At 45.9% G+C, this 21,704-nt stretch overlaps 1 protein-coding gene across 1 annotated transcript in view; it reads right to left on the bottom strand.

Moving 5' to 3' along the window:
• Window positions 1-436: 436 nt before the first annotated feature.
• The window catches only part of SLC25A42 (solute carrier family 25 member 42), a 28,024-nt gene continuing 6,756 nt past the window's right edge, over window positions 437-21,704 (bottom strand). The window contains exons 2-8 of the mRNA XM_074939665.1: window positions 15,557-15,676; window positions 12,575-12,686; window positions 10,121-10,146; window positions 9,054-9,220; window positions 8,289-8,405; window positions 6,477-6,628; window positions 437-6,101 (exon numbers count right to left, since the gene is read on the bottom strand). Coding sequence (XP_074795766.1) covers window positions 5,776-6,101; window positions 6,477-6,628; window positions 8,289-8,405; window positions 9,054-9,220; window positions 10,121-10,146; window positions 12,575-12,686; window positions 15,557-15,640 — 984 coding nt within the window. The 5' untranslated portion in view covers window positions 15,641-15,676 and the 3' untranslated portion in view covers window positions 437-5,775. The remainder of the gene's footprint in view (window positions 6,102-6,476; window positions 6,629-8,288; window positions 8,406-9,053; window positions 9,221-10,120; window positions 10,147-12,574; window positions 12,687-15,556; window positions 15,677-21,704) is intronic.

Raw genomic sequence — 21,704 nt, forward strand, 5'->3', positions numbered from 1 at the left:
AGATGCCCCCCTAAACCCACTGCGGGAAGCTCTCCCAGAGTGTCTGGCGCCTCGGCCAGCTAGAGCAGGAGTCTGCGGTGTGTGAGAGGCAGTACCTGAAGCACCCGTCATGCTGGGAGAAGGGAGACATCTCTCCTTCTGCAGGACTTCGAGTCAGAGATTTGAGCAGGATCAGCGTGCGCTCGATTCAGAAGAGCTCGTTCAGTGTTGAGTGCTTTGCTGGTACGGGACACTGTTGAAAATCCGGTGCTAAATGGGCCCATTGCTAGTGGCTACAGCTTCCACTTTCTTCCCCTCTCAACGCTGGCCCCAGTTCTGCTGAGTAGAGACGAGAGCCCCTGTTTTGTCCTGTAAAACGTATTGTGAGTGCGACCAGCGCCTCCTGGTAGTAGAGATGCAACACAGAGGACACGCAAAGAGAATCCAGAGAGCCAGTTATTTTTTTTATTAAATATACTCCTCTCTTGCCACAAATTTTAAAATATATATATAAACATTATATAACAGTGTCATCACTGCATTAAAATAGAACTCCAGACCCAAGGAAAGCAGTCAGGTTTGACACACAGTAATGGGTGAGAACATCTTTACAAAAGGCATTTGTGCTCCGTGCATAGACAGTCAACAAGAGTCCCTGCATAACGTGGCATTAAAGTGTACAGGGTGGGTAGGAGGAACCAGACATTGCAATGAAAAAACCTTTTTATAAATCAAGTCTTTTCCATTTCTGGCTCCAAGCCATGGACTGAGCCCAAAACATACCACATTAGCCCTAGGATAAGAATTAACTAACTACATTCAGGTATTTCCTCATAAATCATAAGAGATGAGTAAAAGTTGCATTGAAAACAGTAGAGGCTGAGGGAACTGGGGTTATTTAGCCTGCAGAAGAGAAGAATGAGGGGGGATTTGATAGCTGCTTTCAACTACCTGAAAGGGGGTTCCAAAGAGGATGGATCTAGACTGTTCTCAGTGGTAGCAGATGACAGAACGAGGAGTAATGGTCTCAAGTTGCAGTGGGGGAGGTTTAGGTTGGATATTAGGAAACACTTTTTCATTAGGAGGGTGGTGAAACACTGGAATGCGTTACCTAGGGAGGTGGTGGAATCTCCTTCCTTAGAAGTTTTTAAGGTCAGGCTTGACAAAGCCCTGGCTGGGATGATTTAGTTGGGGATTGGTCCTGCTTTGAGCAGGGGGTTGGACTAGATGACCTCCTGAGGTCCCTTCCAACCCTGATATTCTAGGATTCTATGATCTCCAATATTTCGCTTCCCCTTTGCCACCAATGCTGTACCCACTGATGCCGGATGCCACAGACTTCTCAGATTGCATGGTAGCACCAAAGTCCATTTATCAAGCACTTCTTGTTAAAAAAGTTTCTTCTGAAATGCACTGACTACTTCTGTGTTAAAGCAACCACAGTGCAAGACCTGTAATGCTTAAGCACTGCCAGGCCCATGGAGGTCAGGTGGAGTTACAGATGTACCAGCATTTCCTCAGACCAGCTGCTGGACTGGGCTTCTAAAAAATATACCATGAAAGTTTCAGTGGATATTCCCACTCCACTGCCTGCCTCGCAGGGACCGTCACCCCCGTGACTTCCACTGATGGTTGATTCTTACACGTGCCAAGGCTCCTCAGCATTCCCCTTTCCCCGCCAAAGTCCTCTGCACGCACAGAGATCTGCCTTCCACCTTGGTTGCTGCTGGCCTGTCTTCCCATCCCAAGGCTGTATTGGCACTCTCAGGCCCTGCGGCCATGTGTTCCTGGAGAACCAGGAGAAGACTGCTTGGGGCATGTGTCCAGGGATCAGTGAGGGCTCCCAGCAGCAGCAAGGGGTCTGCACCAAATGGATAAGTTTTGTCTTGACCCTCTGCTGGAAAGCCTCCCCAGCTTCCCACACCAGTGCCCCTTACCTGGCCCTCAGAACTCCACCCAGGCAACGACCAGTTCACACAGCCAAAGAGCTAGGCACCGGGAGGAGCTGCCATTTCACATCCAGTGGGAAAGGGGAAGGAATCACACTGGACAAATGATACTCAAGGACTTTCCAAAGGAACACACATCCCTGGTATCTAATCCTCATTAGAAATGAAAGCTCTCACCCCTGCATTCGACAAGGAGGATTCCGATGCTGGACTGTTCTGGGAACCCAACATCAATCCTGCACTTGTGCCAGTTTAGCTATTCTCCATCAGACCTGCCTTCCCCGAACGGCCAGGGGTGGACCTAGGGCACTAGACCATGGTAGAGGGGAGCGGAAGAGAAGGAAATGCAAGTTAATAGTGTTTGGCTGCTAATTATCATAGTAAGACAGCTGACCATTTTGAGAGAGAGTCACATAATTTGGGATCAGATGGTCAACAATTCCAGAGAAATGGGAGGGGAAGAGAGAAGATTTACACGGGACTTGTCTCCTTTTTGGAGGGATACAGAACATACTCGTGGGAGATTCCTGAAGCAAACTGAAGGTCATTCCATTACACACAGTGGCACCGTCCCCTCCTACCCAGCATGCTAGAGGAGCTTCAGGGTCCCTCATTTCAGGCAGCACATTTGGAACAAGTTTTAATTCATGCAAGAAAATAAAAATTAAGCGTTTTGGGTTTCCCCCTTGTACATCCCAACAGGGGGAAACCAGCTATTTAAAACGTACACAGCGCACACACACACAGACAGAGTTATTTTAAGAACTCTTTTGTTCAAGAAACCAAAGACAACTGCTAACATAATTAGACTGAAATCAGGTCTGCTTCTGGACTAAACACAGTCAGTAAAAAGGTTTGTCTAAAAGAGATTTTTAAATCAGCTGCAGTGCTAACAAAAAACCCCACCCATTCACCCCTCTGGGTCCAGCACTTCCACACCAGCACTTCCCTAGAGTCTCACATCTCTCCTTGGAGTTTTTGGTACAGATACCCCAGGCTTCTAGACAGAAGAATCTCAGCACCCTTGCACTGGTCTCACTCCTATCCAAGTGGGCACCTGCAGGAGTTATGTGACTGAAGGCTACAGCCCATCAGGACTTCTTGGTTCCAGTCTCTCTTCAGACCAGTGCTCATATTTAATACAATGGGTTGAGGGGGAAGACTATTGACGCAGGGAAGATGTCTCAGAAGGACTCATGCTCCCAACTCAGTTCCATCTCCGAGTCTGGGGCTTTCCCCGCAGATGCATCCCCTTTCGCCAGAGAGAGTCAGGGTCCTACAAGGAACCGAGCACGCTCCCCTGCTACTGACTGCAGTGGTGGGCTGAGGGGCTTCAGCACACAGGATCAGGCCCCTAAATGAGAGTCCACCTTCAAACGGCAGGTGCAGCTCATTCGCTATCTGCAGAGCTGGGCGACCCCCTCTAGTGGTTACTTCACTGCCCACCAGGATGCGGTCTAACCCTGACCATAGTGCAGACAAGGGAAACCAGTCTCCTCTTGCATGCACACAGCTCCCATGCACTCGAGGATGCACCCACTACACAGGAAGCCTCCGCACATCGAGAGCCTGATAGCGATTAGATGTACCTTGGACAATAACACACATGCCACTGGTACGGTATCTCCACTCAGGGAGTCACGCTGCCAGCTTGATACTCCCTCCCCTCCCCCCCATCATATAATGGGGACAAAGCGAAGTAACCAGCTTTTCCACTGGGGAAAGGAAAGCGTCAGAGTTCTTGCAAAGGTGTGTGCCACCCATATAAAGAACTTCCCGCACCGGATGCTGGCTGGACAGATGGCTGGACTCCCCTCCCACCTATGGCAAGGGCTGTTCTTTTAGGGCTCGTTTGTCTCATCTGTCACAAGCGTTTCCAGCTTCTTAAAAATCTTTTAAAAATTGAATTACTTTGTACTTTGACGATGTGACCAGAGACTGAGTTTACACTGGATACTGTCTTGAAGCCAGAAGTGTCAGACATCTCACAGAGGTTATGTCCTATCTTGCACCTGCTGTTAGCACAATACTGACACTACCCTTTCTAGCAGAAGAATGCGCACACCAATACTTCAGTATCTAGACTCTCTGGCCAATCCCACAAGAGGATTAAGAACCCAGGGCCAGAGTAGGTGCTTGTCATTAATCACTAGGAAAATATTTGGCATTAGAGGCAGGTTCTGCTTCAAAGAGTGAGTGAGTGCAAAGACTATTTAAAAAAAAAAAAAAAAGGAGGGGTTTAATTTTACCAATTGCGATTATCTTCATTCTGGCGAATGAACTCTTGATACAAGGTTTGAGTAACAATAATGAACATTTTGTGTCAGGAAGGGACAGATTTTAAATACAACTTAGTTACACCCTCTGCTCCCTTTCTGTTCCACACAAGCAGCAGTCCTGCCACATGGAAAGGCGTGTTTCAGGGGTATACTGCCTGGGAGCAGGGAGACATTGGGGTCATTAAAGATGGCTGGACAATTTCTTCCTCCTCTCTCGTGCTCCAAGTTTAAAATAAAGCCACTCGCCCTTCCAAGTTTCTCAGTGCTCCTGTTCCCAAAATATTATCAACGTTGAACTGTCACACTCAAAAGGTGCCTTACAGTTCATTTCACACTTGCAGCTGGGAAGAACTGGCACACCTGGCATGATTCCCAATGGGTGACAATTACATTACTCTTGGTAAACTGAGTTTATTTTCTATGAGCCAAGTTGGTCCAGTACAATTCTAGAATAAGCTAATGGAATCAAAGTTAATCAGCTGAGGTGACATGACCTACGGAGCGCGCACACCGAGGATGTTCCAAAGCAGGGCCGACAGCTTTAGACAAAGATGAGGTTGAACCCATTAAAAACAGCCACCTTGATAGGTTATTCATAGGTGTGCTGCCACCCACCCCAAACAGAGTTTATTCTCACATTGCAGTTTAAGCAGCAACCACAATAATGAAGGATATAATTCATTAAAAACTTTGAGTGTGTAACACTTCCCCCTCTTAATCTCCAGTCTTAATACTGCAATTTGCTAAATCCTTCCGAAAATGCTGTGTTTAAAAATACAACAACTCTGGATAGAGGGGTTTTTAAAGTAGTCTGAAAGCAACACTGTTTCGATTGGATCCAGGCAGTGCTGATGGCAGGCACAGGAATTCCAGACTGAAAGTTGATCTAACTCCAGAGTCTTTGCTAATTTTATAGAGGGACGTTATAATGTTTTGTTCAACACAAAGTAAAACCAGAACAAACGATATCTGAAGGAAGGAACACTTCCACACTTCCAGCCAGAGCACACATCCAAATTCTGGAGTAAAAAATTATTTTTAAATAAAAAACTTAAATCCTGGATGTTCCATTTCAAAGGCTATTAACCCTCTCAACTCACATGTGAAGTTCATTGCAGACCGACTGAAATACTGCTTGCCAGGGTGCTTACCGATGTGTAGTTACTAAGAACTGCGTAGCTGGAACAGCTTTCACCTCCCGGATTTCCAGCTCCATCCGGGCAGTCTGGCGTCCCCTCCACACCACCTCATCAACCCGATGAGCCCAGGAGAGAAGCCAGCAATAGCTTAGTGCGTATCGAAGAGTTAAACACAAGACGGAGGCAGCTACCCTAGAGAAGGCAGCTCTGCTGTCACCCGGAACCACAGGGAGAATTCCATTTAGTGAAGGTTAATTGCATGTCTGGGTTTGGGGATAACTGGGAGGCTCATTAAAAAAAAAAACAAAAACAAAAAGTAAAATCTCAGCAGCAGGGGGTAGCACTAATAAAATGGGACAATGCTAGTGTTTGCTAGACACACACACACACACAGTACTTCTCCCCTGTAATACTTTGGAAATGAAGCCACTACCTTTCAATATTAGTGCTGATCTGTAATTTACGGAGAAGGATCTGGGTAAGGTCAAAGGTTGTGAAACTTATTCCCACTGCTATTGGACCTTTGACCCAGTTCATGCTGAGTCCTTTGTACAAGCCTCGGATTAGTCCCTCTTCTCTTATAATCTCTCGCATGGTGGGTAGGATGGAACCGTACACGTGTCCCATGACTCCGGCCGTCTGCATTCGCCGACGCACCACGTCCAGAGGGTAGGAGGCCGACTGGCCGATCAAGCCTGCGCAGGCGCCAAACGCGAGACGTTCCAGGGGGTATGGCTGGGCTCTCCCACTGTGATCTGGGAAAGAGGGAGGAAGAGGCAGTGTATAAATAGCTTCCTGGAGTAACTGCATAACTACAAAGTTACATGGTCTAGTGGCCAATACAGCAGAGAGGGCGTCAGGAATCCTGGGTTCTCTTCCACTAGCAGTGTGACCCTACGCAAGCCCTTGAGTGTCAGTTTATCCAGCTATAAAATGGACACGATGTACCACATCCTGCTGCTTCCCAGTCCAACAGAGGTGAGGAGAGAGGAGACGTCCTTTGGTGCAGGACCGGGGAGGCAGCTTTAAACCTTTTATGACCAAGCGCTAAAGCTCTGAGAAGCGGTTCTGCTGCCCGCCTGAGCTGCCGTCACCAGGACGTCAGCATTCTGACGCAGGGTGCGCTTTACCTGCATGCAGTTTCTTCAGCGACTCGTAGGTGAAGAAGCTAAGCCCAGCGTACGGGATCACCCCAAGGATGGTGGGCGCAAAGCCCCTGTACAAGGTCTTCAGCCCCTCCTCCCGGGAGATTCGGATGAAGACATGGAGGATATTGCTGTACCTGTCGAAACACAGACCCCAGACATTACCAATGGCCTTCATGTGCGGGCAGTAATGCTTCCAACCTGCCTCTCGGGGGACCCACAGGTAACCTGCTTGCTCAGCTGGAGAAATCCGCCAACATTCAGCTCTGAGCGTACGACAGGGAGCTCAGAAGGGACTTGATTAAGATGCAGTTTTACAATAAAGCTATTGGAAAGAACTGGCTTTGTCATTTGTCCGTGACCTGTTGACCTAGGAGAGGGCATCCGGTTGGTCCTCTCCTGAAGGAGCAGTGTCAAACTGGCCTCTTTGTCCCAAACCAGCACACAAGGTACCTCTCACTTGTGAGCTGATCACTATTTGAATACTGACCTTGTGGGGAAGTCTCTGGCCTGTGTTACGCAGGAGGTCAGAGTAGATGGCCTTGGAATCTATTAATCTCCTTCTGGAGAAGAAAGGCCACTGGCATATGTCAGACTTGCCGATTCCCAAGGCTGAGTCATAGAATCATAGAATATCAGGGTTGGAAGGGACCCCAGAAGGTCATCTAGTCCAACCCCCTGCTCGAAGCAGGACCAATTCCCAGTTAAATCATCCCAGCCAGGGCTTTGTCAAGCCTGACCTTAAAAACCTCTAAGGAAGGAGATTCTACCACCTCCCTAGGTAACGCATTCCAGTGTTTCACCCCCCTCTTAGTGAAAAAGTTTTTCCTAATATCCAATCTAAACCTCCCCCATTGCAACTTGAGACCATTACTCCTCGTTCTGTCATCTGCTACCATTGAGAACAGTCTAGAGCCATCCTCTTTGGAACCCCCTTTTAAGTAGTTGAAAGCAGCTATCAAATCCCCCCTCATTCTTCTCTTCTGCAGACTAAACAATCCCAGCTCCCTCAGCCTCTCTTCATAAGTCATGTGCTCTAGACCCCTAATCATTTTTGTTGCCCTTCGCTGGACTCTCTCCAATTTATCCACATCCTTCTTGTAGTGTGGGGCCCAAAACTGGACACAGTACTCCAGATGAGGCCTCACCAGTGTCGAATAGAGGGGAACGATCACATCCCTCGATCTGCTCGCTATGCCCCTACTTATACATCCCAAAATGTCATTGGCCTTCTTGGCAACAAGGGCACACTGTTGACTCATATCCAGCTTCTCGTCCACTGTCACCCCTAGGTCCTTTTCCGCAGAACTGCTGCCTAGCCATTCGGTCCCTAGTCTGTAGCGGTGCATTGGATTCTTCCATCCTAAGTGCAGGACCCTGCCCTTATCCTTATTGAACCTCATCAGATTTCTTTTGGCCCAATCCTCCAATTTGTCTAGGTCCTTCTGTATCCTATCCCTCCCCTCCAGCGTATCTACCACTCCTCCCAGTTTAGTATCATCTGCAAATTTGCTGAGAGTGCAATCCACACCATCCTCCAGATCATTTATGAAGATATTGAACAAAACCGGCCCCAGGACCGACCCCTGGGGCACTCCACTTGACACCGGCTGCCAACTAGACATGGAGCCATTGATCACTACCCGTTGAGCCCGACCCGTTGAGTCACCAAACCCAGAGTTACACCAAAAGCTTAGAACAAGGCACGAGCCGGAAAGATGGATTAAAAATCATGTGACCTTCAAAACCATCCACCTCCACCCCGGATGCTTACACCCATTCCCATTAGCCACTTACATCTCCTTCGGCGTGACAGCCATTCGAGCTCGCACCAGGTCCAAAGGGTACGTTAACATGGCAGCTGTTGTTCCTGCCAGCGAGCCAGCAATGAATCTGGGCAAAGGAGTCAACGTTCTAAAAATGAAAGGGAGACAAAACCAAATCGATCACACCTGCCCAGAATAAGGATGGTACTTTTTCTTAGGCTTCCTCCCACCGCTACACTGAGCTGGCTTCCAGCAGCTACTTATACTGGGAGGGGGCAGAGGGGAGCTTGGTGCTGGTGACAGGCTGGGGGCTACAGCAAGCCTGATTTGGGTCTTTCAGACACATCTGCCCTACAGCATGGAGAGGGGAGTAAGAGGCCATGCACTAACGTGCAGGGTGTTTGGTTTTCAGCTCTCTGGGGAGGCTGCGTCCCGTTGCTTCTCTTGGCAGTGCTAACCCCAAATGCTATCTGGGCCACTCCTTGCTCACCCCTCTAGAAGGCAGAATCTTATCAACCAGAGGGAATCGGCCTGGGACACAATGCAGTCTCTAGGCAGCAGGGACACCCCACATTGCTTAGCTCCTGCCCCACGGTGCTCTACACAACTGCCCCCTATCCTGGGCTCTCCACCAGTACAGCGTTCAGCTGAGCAGCGATAGGTTCCCACAGCCTAGAGGCACCCGTCACCTACATAACAATCCTAATTCCCACAGGCCTCCAGTCCATACAACCCCTCTCACCCCAACAGTCAGACTCTGCTCCTACGACTAGGTTCAACACCGGCGGCATCTTACTTTCCATGAAAGCCGTAGTAGCTTCCCAGGAGTTGCTTGTACTCTTCGTGTGCACAGAACTGGATGGCAGCATATGGGATCACCCGGACCATCGTGGCCGAGTTCCCACGCCACAGGCTCAAGAAGCCGTCATTGAGGTAGGTGCGATAGATCAGCCTATAGGCTTCCTGCATGCAACAGAAAATGAAAACGGGGTCGAAGGTGAGACGAGATGACACTTCCCACTCTTCACCTAGGATGGGGCCAGAACGTCTCCAGCTGGGACTTGCTTCCTCCCGCAAGACGACTTCCCTTGGGCCCCCAACCACAATGAGGCGGGAAGACAGTTGCTATTTACATTCCCTCCTTTGGGCTGTGCCCCGAATACACAGAACAAGAGCATCAGCATCTCTCAGATAGGAAAAGCGTCTTTTAAAAGAGAATTGGACACAAGCAAAGCTGGAAAGAGTCAAAGGGCTCAGAGCGGTTTAAAGACGACATGCCTTTTAGTTTCCTCTTCCAGGGCTGGAGTGATGTCTGCACAGACCACTTTTCAATCCAAATCAATAGACTCATTACAACGCAGAAGGTTTGGGGGATCATAAATATTAGCATGTACTATCTGTAGCATCAACCTAGCACATACATCATAAAGCACTCTACAAACCACAGGGAGGGATGCCCACCCAAACTCAACTGTGCAATAATCTTTTAAAGAATTCCACTGCTGGTTGAGTGATAACATTGGGTGGGGGAAATATGCAATTATTGCATTATGCCCAGCAAGATGGAGCCCAGGGTGCCACCAAATGAAGAACTGATTATCTGCAGTACAGTAGCACCCCTAGGCCCAGAACAAGTCTAAGGCTGCCACTTTGCGAGGTGCTGTGCAAAGGTATGATGAAGACAGCCTTGCCCCAAGGAGCACTATCAGTTACACTGTTACAAATCTTTTCCTCTGTGCTAGTTCGCTATAAACACTGCTAATAAAATTCAAGCCAGACAGTTAAATACAACAGAGCACTTTTATTACTATTCCTGCCATTAATCAAACCCTTTACATCAACAGGAGACAGACATCACCTCACCTTGGCAGAAAATCTGTTTGCAGACACTAAAAAAAAGAAAAGAGAAGAACATTAGTGTGAGGACTTGCTACACATTTAACTAGACAGAGTCCGATGGCCATGCAATTTAGTGAGTAAAATCTATGGGGATGAACTTGGCACCACAGTAGCTGCAAGCTGTTATCAAGCCTTTTTTATTTCTTAAGTCATGAATTGCATAAAGGAGCAACATAGTGAACACTTGTTTACATGTGACTGTTGCATGGCCTTGAGATGATTACAAATCTGTCAGGAATTAGAAAGCAACCGCAGAAGGTGCTGGATTGCTAAAGAAACAAGGTTTTGTTGTTTGTCTTGTTGTAGCCCGGCTTCATACCTACAACAGGAGTGTTATTAGAACAGAGCATTTAAACACCCTGTAATTTCATCACCAAATTCCTTTAACTGTGACATGCAAGGAAAGCTGTCAAAACTTTGAACAGATGCAAGAAAAGAAATTACGCCCAATCTTGCAATGAGCTCCAGGCAGATATCCTCCCTCCTGCATGGAGTCCCGTTGAAGTCCTGCCCTGTGCAGGATGGTGGCCTCCGGTTGTAATTTGTGCATGGAAGGGATCTATTAAAATATGCTCGACTCTTCACCTGAGAGATCGGCTTATGTGCCACAGGATCTGTGAGCAGCCGCACAGTAACTAGCAGGTGCCGTACGCTTGCTGAGGAAGAAACCTTCATCTGCTGAGGGCTGTCTGGAAACTGTTTATTGCAAATGTCCACTGCAGTGGAACCAGCTCTTCTGCCCTCCCAGCAGCAGGCCGCCACACACTTACTAATTTACAAGGGAACTTTTGTAGCCCAGATGGCCCAAGGCTGCTTCCAGCTGCCTGGATAGGAAAGCCACTGCCAGCTAAAACCCCCAGACAGTGAGAAAGATAAGGAAACTCTGCTGGATGCCAAGAGATCAGCCAGAAGTGGTGGTTTCTAATTAGATCGTTCACCTCCTCTGCAGAGAGTTTAACTAGACAGAGAACTTGGCTATTTATAAAACATAGGCCTGTACAAGTTAATGGTGATTTGTACAGATAGCTGCTAATTCACCCCTATTCTCCAGCTCCCATTACACCCTTTAGCTCTCAGTTTGGATCTTTTATGGAAAGTCTTAAACAGGGGAAGTGAAGGGCTCATTCCAGTGAGGTAGACAGTGAGGTGCTGTGCTACACACAACCCTGTCAATGCCTCTCTATCCCAACCTAGAGTCACCCTAGCTATCGAAGCTCTCAGATCTCTCCCCCACCCACCCACATTAGCTCTGCTGACGCACTTCTGTCCTGTCCTGCAGCCCTCTGCTATTCCAGAATGGGGCCTCTGCTAAGCCGATATTGATGATCAAGTCAAATCGCCTCAAAATGAATCACATCTAAGGGATTAGATTAAATCGAACTCATTTAATCGGAGATGCAAACCAGATTTAAATCCTTGGCCTCTCTAAAAGTCTACTACGTTAGGCTACTGTGCACGCACGCACACACACACTAACTTGTAATATCTAATATTCCTGGGTCGTTCTTGCACTGAAACAGGGATTTATCAGTCTATAGCTGCAATCTGACAGATGATAAAAATGCTCCCAGTTCTGATCAAATGCATGAGGATGGTCTAGTCAAAGCAGCTGAACTTGGGTTTTCAGTTATGCATATTTAGCATATGGGATATGAAAAGGGATTTGTAGTATAAAGCCAGATATTTTGGACTCTACTTCATTGAAGCAGTCTGTATAATTGATTTAACTTGCAACCAGAATATTTTAACTTAATAATTAACAATGTAAGTTTGAGTAAATATGTTCTACTTACCCATCCTTTAACAGGAAACCCCTGGTGTTTATTTACTTCCGTCTAATTTTCACCATGTCCCCATTCCCTCCTTCCCCTATTCCCTGAGGTTAAGCAGCCCAATAGCATCTTTGTACTTTTCAATGTATATCTCCAAACTGAACCGTCTCACGAAGAGCAGACGTGAAGCCCAAACCACTACGCCAAGCCTTCAAAATGGCATCACCCTCCCCCCCTTCAGTTTTAACTGCAACACCTTACAATACATGGCTGCTATATGTTTCGAGAACCTCCCTCACGCCCACAGACGATTAGAGCATGCAAGACCCACACTCACAAGCTGCGCTCATCTTCCACTAAGAAACAGTGGGCTCAGTCCTACACCATGGAAGTAAGTGGCAATATCCCTATGACATGTGGGCATAATCCTAACAGATTTGTGGCCGATTGTCACCTTTCGGGATCAGAACTATATCCCAAGCAGGAAACAAAGGTCCCATGCTCCTGTCAAAGCCACACAGGGTTTTCTGCAGGTTTAGGAAGAGCAAAACGTCAGAGCACAGACCAGCTGTACTGCTGACAGAGGAGAACAGGCACTCTGTTCTTTTAGAAGCTGTCTGCTTTCTCAAGGGCTCACAGCATTCACCTTGAAATATGATTTTCGTCCTATCTAGTGGGGCTACTGCTGTTTTTGCAACAGCGCCAGCCAATGCACCAGACATCAGGGAGTTGATCACTTTCCTTTTATCCGGGCTCCCCTAGGAAAAAAAAAACAAAAACAAAACACATTACATTGCTCAATGAAGGGACAGAGTTGGGTGACTGGGATGCAAACAAACTTTCCTGTACATAGCATCTAAGCATATGCCTGCACAGCAGCGGTCTGGGCGCTGAGATAGGGGAACCAGAGTTAGTTACACTGGGTGAAACTGTCCCTGCTGCTAAGCAACACTCGAGTTACACCTGTAGAGCTGTAACCATGCTGGAGCGGCACTAACCCAGGTTAGCCCCAGAACATCCTAGCGCCTATCTCAAGGTTCTTAGTGCTGCACTAAGCTGCTCTATGAATTGTTTCCTAGTGCATTATGGGAGAATTTGTCTGTCCTTCCTAACCCCTGGAGGGCTATGGGCACCCAAGTTCTGGAACCCAGGTTACAACCTGCACCCACCCTGCAAAGCAGATGGGTTAGAGCCTGTGTTAAAGTGAAGTCCTGGCTCTAATCTATACACCCACCAGGTAAGGAAGCCTGGATTCAAAGCACATATAAACCCAGGGAAAAGCTGTGTGCGGGTGGACAGTTTATGGCTAAAACCCAGGCACAATGCAGACATTCATACAGCTGTCTCAGGGCTCTTGGGAGTACATTTGCTTAAACAGTATTTCAACATGTGGGAAACAGCAACTGGCAGTTCTTTACTGCTCAGTTTCTTTCATGAAGCCTTTTATTCACAGGGACTTAGGACAAAGGGAAACCAGCATCAGGGCTTCAGAAACTCAAATACCATCCCCAAAATGCCAGATACTCCAAAGCAGAAATTCAGCTCTGAGCTGGACCCTGAAGAACAAAGATTAAAACTAGCCTACCAGAGTACAAAGTTCCAAAGTCAATGACCTCTCTTACCCAGAAGGTGGCCTATCCCTTCCCTGCTAAGATTACAGTGAAAAGAACTGCCCCCTCTTGATTTAAGTTAAGTACTGAAAGCAAGTTTCTGGTTTTATTTTAAACCTGCACTTCCAGGGACACCACGACCTTATTTCAAACTGGCCCCAACACCACAGAAGCATAAGGCAAGACAAGTTTCTCCTGCGAGATAACTGCAACGGAAATAGCTTGGTTTCTTATATGCCTGTCATGTTTCAGATTTAGAGTGCAGTTTGCTTTTCATAATACATGCGCAGAAAGCAAGCCAGAGTGTTAAATCTGACATATTGAAGGCAACAAACTGTCAGGAAAGCAGAGATTAGTCTTGCCCATGTTAGCTTTTAAAGACACGTTTTATGTTTGCATGGCATGTATTATATGTTAAGCGCTCTTTTTTCTCAGATAGATTTGCCCAATTATGACTGTACCCCTTGGTAATGTTGTCTCTGTTCCCCTCGACCAAAGATCTTTAAAAAGCTAGACTATCAAAAATTCTGCTCAATTGTAGTCACCTTCTGACCTCTGCCTGCCCAACCCTAGACGCAGGCAAGAGGTGGGCTCATCTTCAGCCCAAGTTCTGGACAAATAAAGTAAGGGGGAAAACAAGCCGTAATTACTTCTTTATTCGAGGCCTGTATCAGCCACACGCAACCCTTGCTAACGTTTGCGGAGTTCTTTAAAACAAACAATCCGCCATGAGACTTCTGCAAGGGGCCAGCCCAGTATCAAAGGCAGCAACACATGCTGCCATAGGTAGGACTCCCAGGTGGTGCCACAGCGCCCAGAGGGCTGGGAGCTGACAGTGCCTCACTCTGGTTCCCTCCCCCGCTCTCCTCCACTCACAGCAATCTTAAAGTGACTCCAGACTGAGCTACATCCCAGCCAGGGCAGGAGAATGTGTTGAGCTGGCTTACCCTAAGCCTTTGGAGGGGATGAGGAACAGAGTGAGCAGCCGGGGAAAAAAACACATTCCCAACCCCATTTAAATAGTTCAGCATAGCGCCGAGTTGTATGGAAGAGTATCAGGAGAATCTTGCTGGCACATTCAGGAAGCGTTTCCAACTTTAGCCTGCTAGAGTCCCAGATAAGCAAGAGTTGGAGTTGGCAAAATTGTGTGGCTTGTTCTGTCGATTCTCACTAACTCTGACCTACACAGGGACTAATCCAGGAAGGTTGGGAGCAAGCAGCTTCTCCGTGCACTGGCTAGTTCTCAAAGCGTCACTTTTGTTCCTTTTCTGCCAGTTCCTTAGAACTGCATTTAAAAAGTCTGCTTCAGACACTCTTGCTTCCCAATCATTTTTCTGATGCCAGCCAGGGACAAAACTCATACACACCAGAGTTTTCTCCTCTCTTCCCCAGATTATTAATGTAATGAAGGAAAGAGAGGTTCTCGTGAATTTCACTTTGCCCCCAGGCACACCAGGCTTAGCAGAACACTACATTTGTAAAAAGGACATTGGGAACAGATGGTTTGACCGTCCCATGAAGTTTAAAGTCCACCGATTCCGTTTATGTTATTTCCTGCTCAGGACTTTACATGCTTTCCCTATTTTTACAACAGCAGCTTCCTCACTACTGATACAACACAGCAAACTCGCTGACCTAAGGCAGAAAGAGGAGATGCTGGTTATTAGAGCAAAGGCAGGAAACCAAGACCTGTGGCTTCTACTTCCAGCTCTGCAACCAAATGCACAACCTGGGACATGGAACGAGTTCTCTGCGACTCAGTGGGATACCCATCTACCTCCCAAAGGGTAGGCAGGAGACCAGAGGCATTTCACTGATGTTTGTAAAGTGCTTTGAAATCTTCAATGAAAGCCACTGTTGTACCGCATAATACTTGTAAGCACTGCAGCTGTTTCAGGGCTCCCCATATCAGAGGTCATTTATTTTCCCTTTATGGAATAGCAGCCAGCCAAACCAAATCTCCCCTCCTCCCCCTGCAAATCCATCACACACACCCCTCTAGAACTGCCCGCTCTTACCTCAGATAGAACATGGGTCGGTACAATTGGCTCCACGCCATTCTGTTTTAAACCCACTTGACCTTCCTTCACACCATTACCCATACCAGTCGTGCTTACTAGGCAGAAGATTTGTGGCTCCTACATTTTGATAAAAAAAAAAAAAAAAAAAAACCACCACAAACAAAGCAGTGGTTACATGAGAGTAGAAATGAACATTTAGGAATTGTTACCAGCTTACACTGGAGTACACAACATGATATGCAGTAGAGGCCACCTCCAACTGGTAAACCCCCGTCTTAAACCACCCACTTTAAAAGTATCCCAAAAAGGTTTCCAACACAGTTTATCCTCCACAAACCAGCCAACTTCCGCTTAGCAGCTGATTTCTAATGTTCCCTTGGCTGTGTGGTTTCCCTGTAGTTAAATACTGGGCTGTTATCACTCTGTTTCCCCTGTAAGACTAGAAAATATGAATTTCACTTTTGGAATCTGATTTATTATTTCCTGGGCCTTCACTGATGTGTGTTGGACCTTCAGAGACCTCCAATCTTTGGAGCCATTGACAGTGTAACAGATCCATGCTCTAGTCTATTTGACTTCAGTGGAAATACATAATAATTGCATCTTTATTCCTTAATATTTTAATAGGAGGGAAAGTAGTAATCGTCATTATGCTTGCTAATATTACATATTAAGATTCCAACTGGTACTGAAGGTTCTAAAGGACAAATTTCCAGAATCGGCACCACAGCATTTCAACTGTTCTAAGAACCAAGATAGAGAGACAAAAAGGGTTCAAAAGGAGATTTTTAGATTTATTCCCTGTATTTATTTTTGTCTTTGTTACCATCCGGCACGTGTGTCATTGACATCCTCCTATTAATTTTTGATGTTCTACTTCTTCCCACAAAGGATTTCAGTTGTAAATTATATTACTATTGCTAGGGAGTCTTTAAAATTGTCTATTGCAGCTCTCCTCCAGAACGTATTTCTTCTCTGTCCACTTCTAACATCCCAACTCTTGATGACAAGATCAAAACATGCATAATTTCCAGGAGCTAAGAATCAGATACTAAAACTGTTTTACTCCATCATTTGCAGTGAAGCATCCAAGTTGCCAATCATTCGGAGCTTCTAGATCACATTGGACAAGGCGCATTGAAATTTAAGACCTATGCACGGAAAATGGAAACAAAATTGTCACAGCAATAACTTCAGGAAGTCTGGCTTGAGCAGCCAGGTGCTATTTTAGGAAAGTGATAGATCCAATGCATCATCACATCTTCCATAGAGACTATTCTGACAATGCCAATGATTTAAGTGCATAAATATAAATACATGTGTCTCCAGAATTTCGTTTATTCACACTAGTTTCAAGCATGTGTGCACTACAGCTCATTTAACATAGAAGGTTTTTCTCACTTTGATATAATGCTCTCCAACTACTCTCATCAAGGGAAGGGTTGCCCAAACCTTTGCTACAGAAGCACACGGATACCATAGATAAAGACCTGAAATACGAAACAAATTGTCATTTCAATTCCTAACCTTCTATCAGTGTCTGGGCTCTTGTACTTTGAGTTTATATTTTCTCTACAATGAAAAAAAGAGACTCAAGGATACATTTAAAAATTCTCAGCAAGCAGCTTTTATCTGAGGCAGCAAGTTGCACTAGACCTCTTTGTGAGTGGGTCAGAGCTTTCCTAGAGGCATTCCGGCTCCAACATGATGAGCCTCAAGTGGTCCCATTTGGTTAGTCTCCACTGCAGAGGGGTCCCAGTCCCAGCTCTGCCATACTCACTGTGCCCCCTTAGGCAAATCATTTCACCTTTGCCCTTGTTCTATACACAGGGAAGGTGAGGCCCACCAGCGGCCCATCTGAGAGAGGTGTTGCAAGGCTCTCTCAATTAGACTGAAATGGGGTTTTTTTGGTTTATTTTGTTTTTTGTTTTTGTTTTTTGTTTTTAAATGAAAGGCACCGAACAAGCATTCTTATTGTGCTATTTTAATCATATCACGGCCATAAAACTCCCAAAAATCCCTTGGTCACTGCAGCAACACTAATGTAAAGTGAGACACAGACAAAGCTCCTCTGTAATCATGCATGACCAATGTGTTAGTCAGAAAGCTATGCATGACCCATGTGCTCACTTCACAGCAAGAGAAACAGCCCTAAGTATCTTCAGCACCAGACACTACCTGTTTGATAGAGCCACAGCCCATGGAAGCACAGCGATTTGGAAAGCTTGCGATCATATTCCCTTAGGGTTCGGTCTGGGCAAATGCAAGCTGGCTGTACTTTACACAGCATGTGTGTGTGTTATTTATATTGCAGTAGCACATAGGGGCCCCAAACAAGGACCAGTGCCCCCACTGTGCTAGGGGCTACACAGATTTGTAATGAGAAGACATTGCTTGGCCAGGAGAATTTATAATCTGAAAGCAAAGCTTTTGGCCAAGGTGGGCTTCAAGACTGACTAAATTTAGCGAGTAACACACACACACACCCCCGTAACAAGATTCTAGCCAGCCTGCAGGAGAGTGTAAAAAGAGATCATGACATCAACCAATTTAAAATCCAGTGAAATCCACTCTCATTTTTCAAGGAGCAGAAGAGGAGAAAATTTCTCTATGGTCTAGCCAGATGGAAGGTGTAATTTAACTCATTAGGATTCTGCATCATTAGTCAGCAATCAAATGCACAATATATTCTCACTGAGCACCCTCAAAAGAAGTTGGCTCTTAGTCACATTTATCCACATGCATGTGTTACAGACAAGTGTGTCATCTGGCTATTTTATAAGCCACATATCTAGATTCTTTCTAGGCATCCTAAACGTATTTTAGTAATTGTGGAAATATTTATGTGAGCTAAAATGAACTGCCTGCCCCATGTTCATTACTGGATGCACAGTACAGTCTACATATGTTAAAAAATTAAGCAGCACTGTTTGACTCACCTCTTTAGCTTTGCTCATTGAGTATTTGAGCACACTGCAGCCTCCAGATTAATTAAACTGTAAAATTAACCCTTCAACAGGTCAGGTGTTCTGCTTTCTTAGAGGCTAGTTTTGGTAGCTCTCCCTGATTAAAGGAAGAGCAAAACAGAGTCAAGTTCTTCAAATAATGCAGACAACTCACTTGGAGAGATGTTGCACAAGGAAGAATTTAGTTCATTGCCCGGACCGAACCCTAAGGGAACATGATCACAAGCTTTCCAAATCGCCGTGCTTTCATGGGCTGTGGCATGAACCCTAAGGCATCAACAGCTCTTTCATTTAAAGAATTGATTTTTTTTTAAATATTATTTCAAACTTATAGCACAACTCATCACAAAGATGAATTCACCAAGATACCCTGCAAGTTGCAATAATAGATGACCGGAAGGGTTAAGCCTGAGTTCTCTGGATATGGAGACAAAGTAACAGAGTTACACATTGCAAGTTACTATGCATTTTCCTTTAAACTGACTTCTCAATTAAACCTACTTACAAATAGTTTGACTTGATATAATCTGATCTACAGTACACGAAATCCTTAGCTTGTCACCCAGCTACATCCTTTCCTGGAGCAGCCAGCATGACAGCTACAGCGGGCAGAAAACAGCAACTAGAACAAGTTCTCTCTTGGCCCCCTGGCAAGAGCTAATCCTGCATTGATCACGAAGACACTCACATTGCATGGATGTTTATTCACCGCTTCACTAATGCAGCACACAGATTTTGCAGTGCCCAGCTGCTCTTAAGCACTCTGACACCCTGGCAATCATAAAAGCAGACCTAGCCATTCCAGTTTACACATTTACTACCGTGGTCAGAATATAGCAGAAGACCAGGCATCCAGCACACACAAACTGGCTTGCAGCCTGTCATTGCCAAAAACACATTTGCCCTAAAAATACCCACTGGAATTTAGATCTATCGCAGGACACTAAAATTTCTAGTAGAATGTCAATTACTCCAGTGTGAATGGCCAAGATATTACAAAGCAAACGTTCAGCAGTGTCAGCTAGTTGCATGTCAGCTGTGGTTATTTTCTAAGAAACATTTGCTTTCATCTTGGAGAATGCCAGTGGTGACTATGGAAATGGTTTAGAACACTGGACACGGCGTTCTGACTGACAGGTAGTGGCCTAACCTCACGGCTCTGGCCGACGGAGGCATGCATCCCATCTCCATGGCATACGTCCCATTTCACAACAGCAGCAGGACAAGCAGCGCACTTCAAATTAGTTGCATTTTTCCAGCAGATGCAGTTAAGAGTTACTGTGGCTTTGTGCCACAAGAAATATGCTATAAACACCCAGAAATACAGTTGTGATTGATCCAAGAGAAGCAGGTCTGAGGGTGAATAGGTACAAGGCATGCAGAGGCCTGGAAGGCATTTCCTTCTCTAATTAAAGCTCAGAGGCAGATGGCCAGTGACAAAGGGAGATTGGAACAAAATTGCTGCTTGTTTTTCAACACAAATTTACAGCATAAAATGGAGTCTAATAATTAACACCTACAACATGTCATTCATCCCCAAGGATTGCAAAGTACTTTATAAATGTATATACACAGACACAGATTACCTTTACCCACTACCGAGATACAGGTACCACAGCACAGACCAACATATTTCATATTGGCTCCGTATTAGCTTCTATCAAGAAATTGTAAATACTGCATTCAGCTGAAGCTGCAGAGGAATTTAGAAGGCAGGAGGTAATTGCCAATGTTAGATCAGCATATGCGCAATGTGCCCAGCCATTTGATGGTGTCATCACCAGCCAGGCAGAGAGCTGGTAGCCTGCCGTCGGAATAAGTCCATGGGGCACTCGCCAAGGATATGAGACAGTCTGAAGTTGACCACAGCTGCATTGTGGGTCATTAGAAAAACCCCATTGAAAGAGGCTAGCCACACAGCTGCCCTGTCCTGTTCGAAATTGGGTCAAAGTTGACCACCAGTGCCTTGGCAGATCAAAACGTGATGGACAGATGGTTAGGTCTGTGATGAGTGATTAACGACGGTGGTCACTGACCACTCGTTGCACCAAGCAGATTCCACCGTCATGTCGTGTGGTGGCATAAGTGACCATAAAGGATATCTATAAGACAGGTGAGCTGGCGGGTGGTTGAAGAGGTCTGCGTACAAAGGCAGATCGCTGTTCTCATGGATCTTGGCCAGCAGCATAACAGAGGCCTTCTCGTGGTGAATATGGGGCAATGCTAAGTATCAGTAGCCATGGCAATGGAGTTGCCCATAAAGTCCTGGTAACAATACGCATGGCTTTGTTAAGCTCTACATCGACCAGATGAGTGACACCAGACAGGAAAACAGTACTCTGCTGTTGAACGGCAAAGGGCAACGGCTGATGTTCTAAGCGTCCAGGTGCTCACACCCTAGGTTGAGCCAGTCAATTTTCTGAGCAGGTTGTTCCAAGGGCTGACCTTGGCTGCCGTCTTCCTCAAGTGGTTGCAGTACATTAATGACCTAGCCAACATCACACCAAAGTAAACTGGGTTTGGATTATGCTGCAGGTGTTGGCAGTTGTGGAAAACATTTAACTCATGGCTTGCGCTTGCATTATGCAGATTAAATATACTAGAAACCATCTGGGAAAATCTCAGCTGCAGGTGCCATCGACTACAATGGTCTGCCATGAGCTATTTTGCCTACTAACACCTGTTTTTACTAGAAGTATCATGTTTGCATCTCCTTTTCTCCTATTGCTTTGCACTAGTTTTTCAGACTAACCTTCTCAAGGAGGGAACCACATCCCCTTATATGAGGGTACAGCACCGAACACAACAGGACTCTGTTCCTGATTATGGCCTCTAGGCACTACCATAATATAAACACTATCTGAAGTAGGAATTCACACCAGGGTGGAATTTCAATTTGATGCAAGGAAAGTTACATACATAGCTCCCACCGCTACAGGGCCATACAAGCTGCATTCAGAAGCGTCGGTCTCACTCATTGACCAATACCTACTTAGTTCCTGTTGTTCATTTTGTTCATCTCACTAATGATCATTCCTGCCCATCTTAGTTTATGGGAGATCACTTTGCAAAAGACTTTTCACACATTTTCCCAGACAAAGTGAACACTTAACTGAAGTTATTCAACATCAGTCAGGAAAAAGAAAAGGAGTACTTGTGGCACCTTAGAGATTAATAAA

Source organism: Natator depressus, chromosome 25 (assembly GCF_965152275.1).
Source record: "Natator depressus isolate rNatDep1 chromosome 25, rNatDep2.hap1, whole genome shotgun sequence".
In the NCBI taxonomy this organism is placed as follows: domain Eukaryota; kingdom Metazoa; phylum Chordata; order Testudines; family Cheloniidae; genus Natator; species Natator depressus.